This window comes from Triticum dicoccoides, chromosome 7B (assembly GCF_002162155.2).
Source record: "Triticum dicoccoides isolate Atlit2015 ecotype Zavitan chromosome 7B, WEW_v2.0, whole genome shotgun sequence".
NCBI classification, from domain to species: Eukaryota; Viridiplantae; Streptophyta; class Magnoliopsida; order Poales; family Poaceae; genus Triticum; species Triticum dicoccoides.
The window spans coordinates 575,521,997-575,530,709 of record NC_041393.1 but is presented as its reverse complement, the minus strand read 5'-3'; the positions used below and the strand labels follow the sequence as shown (position 1 = coordinate 575,530,709).

The 8,713-nt window shown below is 46.6% G+C and overlaps 2 protein-coding genes across 3 annotated transcripts; one reads left to right on the top strand and one right to left on the bottom strand.

Moving 5' to 3' along the window:
* The first annotated feature begins 1,467 nt into the window (after window positions 1-1,467).
* On the top strand, window positions 1,468-6,363 carry LOC119337599. 2 transcript variants are annotated; one of them, XM_037609759.1, is made up of 5 exons: window positions 1,468-1,819; window positions 1,915-2,015; window positions 3,542-4,930; window positions 5,033-5,206; window positions 5,792-6,363. In XM_037609759.1, exons 3-5 carry the CDS (start codon window positions 3,760-3,762, stop codon window positions 6,106-6,108), a joined length of 1,662 nt encoding a protein of 553 aa, XP_037465656.1. In that variant the 5' UTR covers window positions 1,468-1,819; window positions 1,915-2,015; window positions 3,542-3,759; the 3' UTR covers window positions 6,109-6,363. The 2 variants fall into 2 exon arrangements, with proteins under 2 accessions (XP_037465656.1, XP_037465655.1); XM_037609758.1 differs by having other exon boundaries at window positions 3,542-5,206.
* A 63-nt stretch (window positions 6,364-6,426) lies between these two features.
* LOC119337600 (cysteine-rich and transmembrane domain-containing protein WIH2-like) lies at window positions 6,427-7,969 on the bottom strand. Its single transcript, XM_037609761.1, has 3 exons — window positions 7,800-7,969; window positions 7,426-7,681; window positions 6,427-6,663 (listed from the first exon to the last, which is right to left on the bottom strand). The coding sequence occupies exons 1-3, from the start codon at window positions 7,849-7,851 to the stop codon at window positions 6,618-6,620; spliced, it is 354 nt and encodes a 117-aa protein (XP_037465658.1). The 5' UTR covers window positions 7,852-7,969; the 3' UTR covers window positions 6,427-6,617.
* Window positions 7,970-8,713: the final 744 nt, after the last annotated feature.

Here is an 8,713-nt window from a genome sequence, read left to right as displayed (position 1 = left end):
ATAGCAAATTGACTCAGTGATTTGAATGAAATTTTAAATTCACCCAAATTTATAAGCATGAATGTGAAGTTTAATCGGAAAAATTCTCCTCTCTCATATAACAAAAGTAAGGAAAATCAATTTATTCACTAGGTGCATGAAAGCGATTTTTGTTGATACCATTTTTTTCTAGGGATTATATTAGAACTAAATGCATGTTTCCCAGACTTCTTGTCAAAATCTCATTGTTCAAGTGCAGTAGAATGTTAAGATATTCAACTAGGATTCTGCCAAGTTGGCCTTTGTAATTGTGTGTCTATGTTGATGAAGTTGTATGGAGTAGCTAATCAAGGGCAAATGTATCCAACACAACAACCACCTCACTCGAGATTTATATTTGTTTTCAACCTATATTTTTTTCTCTTCCAATGTCTCTCTAGTATACATCCACCCCCGTCGAATTTTCTTTCGAACCATCGTTGGTTCATCGAGAATTGCCCCGATAATCTACCAAAGTTTCTATTGGATGTTATAATGATGATGTAACCGTGATTTCATGAATAATTGGTGATCTAGCTATTAAAAATATATCAGGGGTAAAAAGGAAAAGCTATTTCTCCCAAAGAAAATTGTTCCACCCACCCACCTACCTATAGATGTCCTTCCAACTATTAAAACCGCTGGTCTCATCTATCTCCGGAAATGGCAAACAAACAAAGTCCTTTCCATCTCGCCCCCAAAACCCTAGTTCCTTCCTCACCCTTGCCGCGTCCTCCCTCCTCTCTGCCACCACTGAGCGCCACGTTGATCAGAAAGAAAAGGCTAGAGTGCAGCAGCAACCACGAAACGTAACACAACAAGGAGAGGAGGGGGCGTCATTGCCATCAAACATCGGCGCCTATGTCACTAACGCTCTAAGACCCTGGGGGGCAAGTCGAGGTGTTGTGTGGCGTTACAGCCACTGCTGAGAAAGAACTAGATAATAGTTGAACAAAGGGAGTACTTTTATGTTGAGGAGTGATATACAATACCTGAAATAAGCACCCCTTGTATCAATTGATCGTGGAAAACATAGAAATACGCTTTCCAAATTGTCCTAGCAATAATCTAATTTTACGCCTTTGCACTAGTCTCGTCACGACCACACAACTCATGGGCCCAGATATCCATCCAAAATTTGCGGCGACGAGCAACGCCGCACAAAAGCAATCCATCCAAAAAATGCCCGGTCCCAACTGGCATCCACCTACCTGAGACACACGCCTTCCTCGCATCCCCGCACCCTACCTCACCCTTAGAAAAGAAACACACCTCCCTCTCCATGTCACCTATCCGCGCCACCCCCTTTACCCCATTCTCCGCCACCCATCTCCAATCTGACGGCCCACACCTTGCATCACGCGGATCGTGGTCGCACCCCTAATCTCAAACCGTGCGGCTATAAAGCCATCCCCCACACGACACAACCATCAACATTATCTAGATCCACCTATCTTCTCCTCCACCTGCAACCATCAATATTTTCTAGATCTAACCATATTCTCCTCCACCCGCCGCCGCCACCACCACTCCTTAGACCTAACTATCTTCTCCTCCACCGTCAACCATGAACATTGTCTAGATCTAACTATCTTCTTCTCCATCCATTGCCGCCACTTCCACTCTCTAGATATGTTTTCCCTCGTAAATCCATCATCTGTGTTTTCCTCTTAGGTGAGATTGTGGTATTCCAAGGTACTGACGCACTGCACCATCCGCCCTTTCCCGACGCACCACAGTCGCTGCCCAAGCCATCCTCCTTTTACATCTTGGATGAAGACGGCGAGATCCAAAGTCAAAGGTAAGAAAAATAATGTATTCTCTAGGAGCATAAATGATTTTGTTCATACCATTTTTTTCTAGGGAGCATATTAGAACTAAATGCATATTTCCCAGGCTTCCGCCATTCACCCTTTTCCAGCGCACCACATCCATTGCCCCACTTTTAGGCCATCATTTACATCTTGGAACAGAGAAGACGAGATCTAAAGTCAAAGGTAAGGAAAAGCAATTTATTCAATAGAAGCATAAAATGTTTTTGTTGATACCATTTCTGTTTTTTCTAGGGAGTATATTAGATCTAAATGCATGTTTCTCATGCTTTTTTTTTAATCTCATTGTTCAAGTGCAACATTAAGAACTAGGATTATCCCAAGGTGTTCTTTGAAATTGTGTGTTTATGCCGATGAAGTTCTCTGAAGTAACCAATCAAGGGAACATGTATCCAACACAACACCCATCTCACTTGGGTTTTACATTTTTTTCCAACCTATCTTTGTTTGTTTTCCAATGTCTCTCTAGTACACATCCACCCCCGTCGGATTCTCTTTCGAACCATGCTCGGTTCACCTTGCCCTAGTTATCCACCGAAGTTTGTGTTGCCTCTTTTGGTGACTGCAATTTCGGGAATAATTGTTGATCTAACTATTAAAAGCATATCATGGTAAAAAGAATGAAATGTTGTTCTCCAGCAAAATTTGTTCACCACCCACCCACTAGTGAATGTCCTTTCCTCCATTAAACCCGTCGTCGCATCAATGTCCAGAAATGGTAAACAGTCAAAGTCATCTGCGAATTTTTTCTGCACAGAGGGTGTGCATTGGAGCATGCTCGGGAAGAATTCCCCTTTCTCCCTTTTAGATTTTGTCTGGGGTTCTTTTCTTGTGAATTGGGCAGCATAATGTTAGATTTTGAAAGGGGTTTGAGCCGATTTGAAGGAATTGCTAAAACTATGATTTTTTTAATTTTAGTATCAGGAAAAAGTCACTGCACGTCATTTGTTTCAGAGGGGTATTGTTTTTTCGAATGACCATTTTTGCATTCATTAAGAAGATCTTAACTACAGTAATAATTAGGAAACACCGAGCGAAAACCATATTGCCGAGTTACACAACCTTTCGCGAGGTCAAGTTTTTTTTTTTTCGAGTGGTTTCCGCGAGGTCAAGTGAAGCCTCCCCCGCCTCCAGCAGCACCAACGCGGGCCGCCATGGAAGCGCGCCTAGCACCGCACGGGATCACGTTGCCCCCGTCGAGCCCCGAGAACCAGCGCCGCCAAGACAGTTCAGGGCCCCGCCGCCGCCCGTGCCGCCGGCCGACGGGGCCACACGGGAGCGAGCGAGCTGGGATGAAGTCAGGCGTGGAGGTGGACGGCGGCTCCGACCCTGGTGACGGCGCCGCTGGACTTCGGGATGGGTGGAGAGAGGGTTCCGGATCTGCTCTTTGTTGTGGAGGAGTTGGCCGGAGGAGGGAGATCAAGCGGCGGGGGAGAGGAGGGTAGTCTTATGCTTATACGACATCACTAATCTGTGAAGAACTACATATCCAGAATTACTGTGTTTAAACTTCTAAGATCCAGTAATACTCTGTTGACATGTGGTAGATTCATCAGTAGCAGTACATCATGTGCTGTCATGAAGAGGAAGCAGATGAAATCTAATCATTGGTGAAATGTTGCACTCATGTTTTGGGAATTTGACATTTTAATTTTTGCATTACTGAAGTATCCCTCATTGCTTTCCTTCAGGTTTTTTCTGTACAATATCCTCAGACAAGTAACCGTGGAAAAGAAAGGCATGGCAAAACCATTGGTGAGGAAGGTTGCAGAGTGAGCTGCCAATGCCATTACTGCGTTAAGGTGGTTTCGAGTTACAACTGCCTAGAGCACCATTTAGCAGGCATCAGGGGCAATGTCAGCACAAGCTTAAGGAGTTCACTTGTGGATCGCAAGAAGAGAAAGCTTGGATGCTCAGAAAAATGAAGAAACGGAAGCATGAACATGATGAGGTTCCTCACACAAGCCCAGCCCTTCCATCTGCTCAAGTCCAGCAACCACAGCTACAACCAACTGTGTCCAATAACCGCTGCTTTCTTCATTATCTACCGGATTTGAGGCAGCCCAAGGAAATCGCATATAATTCTTGTCAACTGAAACCCAAGGTTGAGGCAAGTGATTACTTCGATTCTCCGTCAGCAAAATCAATAGGCAAGTTCTTCTCCGAAGCTGGACCTGAGCCTGGTGTTCTCCATTCATCATCTTTGAGGGAGATGGTTGTGTTTCCCCATGGGCCTGGGGCTGTAATGCCTACGTACGAAGCTGTTCTGCAGGAGCAACTAAGAGAAACTGAGAACCGCGCAAAGGAACTCAAGCAAGAGTGGCAAACAAGTGGCTGCACTGTAATTGTGGATAGTTGGAAGAGCAAGTGTGACAAAAGCTTCGTAAGTGTCCTGGTGCACTGCAGCAAAGGTACGCAGTTCCTCAGATCCATTGACGTCTCTGAAATCACCGAGGACTTCGATGAGCTAGAATCAATGCTTTCTTGCGTGGTTGAAGATGTTGGTGCCCATAACATTGTTCAGATTGTCATGAATGACGTGTCACCCCATATGCAGATGGCACGGCAGTATGTGCTAAATAAACATGACAGTTTTTTCTTCGTGCTATGTGCTGACCATTGCATCAACCTTCTACTTGAGAAAATAGCAGCGCTCGAGCATGTCAGTGAAGTCCTAATGAAGGCAAGGGAAATTACAAGGTTTTTATATGGCCATGCACTGCCAATGAAATTGAAACGATATGTTCAGGAGGAGATTTTGAGCAGTTCTTATCTGAAATTTGTGGCAGTGTTCATCACATTAGAGAGGTTAGTTTCTGCAAGAGTAGGTCTGGTGCAGATGTTCAGCTCGCCTGAATGGGTTCCCTCGGGTTGGGCTTGTCTTGATTTGTTCGAGCGTATCCAGAGCATAGTAAAGACAGACGATGCATTTTGGCATGCTGCTGCCAAAGTCGTGAAGGTTACAAGCCCACTTGTCAGAGTGTTGTATAAACTGGAATCTGATATCTGTCCGATGGGTATCTTGTATGAAGCCATGCATGGTGCAAAAGAAGAGATATGTGTCAATATTGGAGATGAAAGTGAGTTTTATTTGCGTATAATTGACAAGATATGGGATGGTTACTTGCATAACCCTCTCCATGCTGCTGGTCCGATGCTAAACCCAAGGATCTTTTACGCAGCTGGATTCCACCCTTATACTGTGATCAGCAGTGGCATCGCGGCCTGTATAATCCAACTGGGCAAGGCTCATTACAATCCCATAAAAGCATTAGCACAATTGGAAGTGTATGAAAAGAAATTGGGCTATTTCGATACAGATCCAGCAAAGCAGCAAATAATGGAATTACCACAAGGTAAGCTACACCCTAATCTCTTACAAAATGCCCACTCCTTAACAAGCCACTAACGGTAGTGCCTTTCTGTGTCATATGAACTGGATTTTTTTCAATCTTTAGAGCGAGTTGGAATAGTGTCAGTGCGCCAACATATTTAGTTAGTATGTGAATGTGGCACAAATATATCATGTCATGATGCACTTCTCTATTCAATTCAAAGTCAGAATGTGTAGAATGATCAACTTCTCTGCATTAGTGTAACTTGTCAACACAGTTGTTTAAATAATACTCCCTCCGTCCCAAAATAAGTGTAACTCTAGTACAAAGTTGTACTAAGCTTGAGACACTTATTTTGGGACGGAGGGAGTAGCAGAGAAGCTAAAAGGTTTACAGATGAATGTGTAAAATGATCAACTTCTCTGCATCAGCTTAAGCTTGTCAACATAGTTGTTTAGTTAGTACTGTATGTTGGAAGTTGCAAACTGGAGTATATGGCCTGCTTACACCCACTGAGATCATCACCATTTCATTCATTCGTTCATATCATACTACATGACTGACTTACAAGTACCTTCTTACCACGTTTATGACTTGAAATCACAGTTAAATGGTGGTCGAAGCACGGGGCTTGCGTGCCCGACCTGCGGACCCTTGCGAGGCGTGTCCTGATCCAGACGTGCTTCGGCGCCACCAGGTACAACATCGACTGGAGCCTGTCGGAGAAGCTGCACGCCGAGTGGGACGAGATGATGCTGCCCGAACAGGAGAGGTTCCGGCAGAAGGAGTACGTCCACTACAACAGCGTCCTCGCCCGCTCCTCCCCACTCCTGCACGGCTCTTCCGTGAAGCAGCACGACAGGGTCACCTTGGTGCTGCAGGACTGGATCAGACCGCAGAAACAGGCCGCCTGTCGCCACTGAGTGAGACGCCCTTCAGTTCGGCCTGGAGCAATGCTTTATCGCCTCCTCGGTTTTCTTTGCTATCTGTGTGTGCTGCTGCAATGGTGTGCAGAAGTAATCTGTCGAGCGGCAATGCCGTACTGGTACTATCGTCGTCTCTGCCAAATCTCCAAGTTTTTCATTTCTTGAACTCCCGCTGGATTACCAAGTTTGTTATGTTGTGTTGAAACCCTGCTGAATTTCCAAGTTATTATAAGTATGGTCGTGGATTAGTCTTTTCTTTCAGGGTATTGTGGATTGGTTTGAGCTTTCAGTTTGTTTTTTCATGTTCACTAGGCATTACAACAAACATCTCTTTTTTTATGCGAAAAGGTACACCAATCATCTGAACATACAAATATGACGGTAAGGAGTTCTTGTAATCTCCTCTAAGAAGTACTAGTACTATTAATCAACAAGCCGATCCCAATTTCCAATATGGAACACATAGCAGCTGCACCAAATCTGTTCCCTGTCGCTTAGAACTCAACTTAGAAGCAAGCATCCAACAGACAGCAGCAACAAAGGGCAGCCAAGCTGTCAAAACACAAAAGGAAAACAAAAATGTATGTCAGCAAGCTGGTGTATACACATAATACTCGTATTTTCTACAAGTTCCATGGTAGATAAATGAGTGTACATTCTTTTTGCGGGAATAAATGAGTGTACATTGTATGCTCGGAACAAGAGAAGAATGAAATACAAGTATACTGTATAGCCATGCTCTGAATTCTGTAGTAACGAAGTTTTGGATAACCCCGCAAAAAAAAAAGAGTAAGTTCTGGATGAATTGATCTGGAATATGAAATTTTTCAGAAAATATCGACCTTCAGTTGGTGCCATTTCAATAAACATGTACTACTAGTATATCTAACTTTTTTCCCTAAAAAGAGTATATCTATCTAACTTTTTTTTAGTTGGGCTAATATATCTAACTTATTGTTCACGAATCACAAATATCTTTCCGCACCAGAAGACCTAGCGTGACAGACAGCTACGAGGTTCGCTGAGGCAAGCACTCCTATTTATTTATATTTTTGAAAGCTGAGGACGACAAGTCACGAGTGGAGGGATGCGGGCCGACGTCACCCACCAACGAACCCAACCCACCCACTCCCTCCTGGCCAGTGGCCACACAAAACGCCGACCCCCCAACGTCCACTCCGACCCCGGCGACTCACCGGCGACGTCGAGCCCAATTTGGCTTCAGCTCAGAGATCTAACGCGATGCTAGAACCGAGACGAGGGACGACTTAAGAAACTGAGAGGAGAAAGGAGGTGGGCTCAGTCTTGTCTTACCATCCCTCCATGAAGGAGGGGCCGCTGCTCTGCTGCTGCCGCGGAGGCTGCTGCGCGTACTGAGGCGGGTACCCCTGCTGCGGGTACCCTTGCTGCGGCGGGTACCCACCCTGCTGCGGCGGATACCCCCCTTGCTGTGGCGGATAACCCTGCTGCGGCGGGTATCCCTGGGGAGGATACCCCTGTCCCTGCCCCGGCGGTGGGTACCCGGCCGGAGGGTAGCCTGCCGGCGGGTACTCCTCTTTCCCTGGATACCCTGAGCAAGAACAAATCAACAGAAGCGATTAGTCGCAAAAGCAGGAGCAAGATTGATTGCATACGAGATGTGAGGAAATTGAGGGGACGGATCTTGACTTGAGGCGAACAGGGCGGACCTTGCGGTGGAGGCACGCCGACGGGCGGCTGCTGCTGGCCGTAGTAGCTCATGGCGGCGGTTAAGTCCCCGTGCTTTGCTTCGGCCGGCGCTGCGAGGGACGATGGCGAGAGAGAGGCGGGGAAGGAGACACGGAGGGAGGCGGCGAGCTCTATGGGTGGGCGGGCGGGCGGGCGGGCTTGGACCTTGTATGGTGTGCTGGACAGGTAGGCAGATATTATTGTTAGGTGGAAGAGACGGCGAAGTGGGGGCCGTTTGAGTTGGAGGTGTTGTTGGACGTAACGGGGCCGCACCAGCGGCAAATTTGATAAATTTGACCTATAGACGAAATCAAATCATAGAATGAACTATCCGTGAAACTATTTCACGCGGCTGACCTTTTTGTGTGACGCTCGACATGAAGGCGCCACACTATACTGTGCAACGCCTCAGAGATAGGCGCTACACGCCCAGCGTCGCACCCGTGTGTTCAGAAAATTACTAAATCAGTGTGCAGCGCCTGAGAGCTAGGCGCCACACTATATAGTGTGGCGCCTAGCTCCTGGGCGTTGCACTAGTGCAGCGCCTAGCTCCCATGCGTTGCACTAGTGCAGCGCCTAAGAGCTAGGCGCCACGGGTCAGCCGCGTGAAATAGTTTCACGGACAGTTCATTCTGTGATTTGATTTCGTCTATAGGTCAAATTTGTCAAATTTGCCCGCACCAGCAGGGTGGTTGTACCGCACTCGCGCGCCTTGCCACGCCGGCGGCGGCGGGATAGTTTGGGCAGAGTGAGAGCATCTCCAGCCGTTGACCCCTCAGGCCAACTCCACTGTGTGACCCCATCTTGTCCGGTGCGTCCGTTTAAGGTAAAACGAACGAATAGCGTGGCCCAACGCGCGGCTTCAAACGGACAAATGTCCGAAATCCGTCCGTTT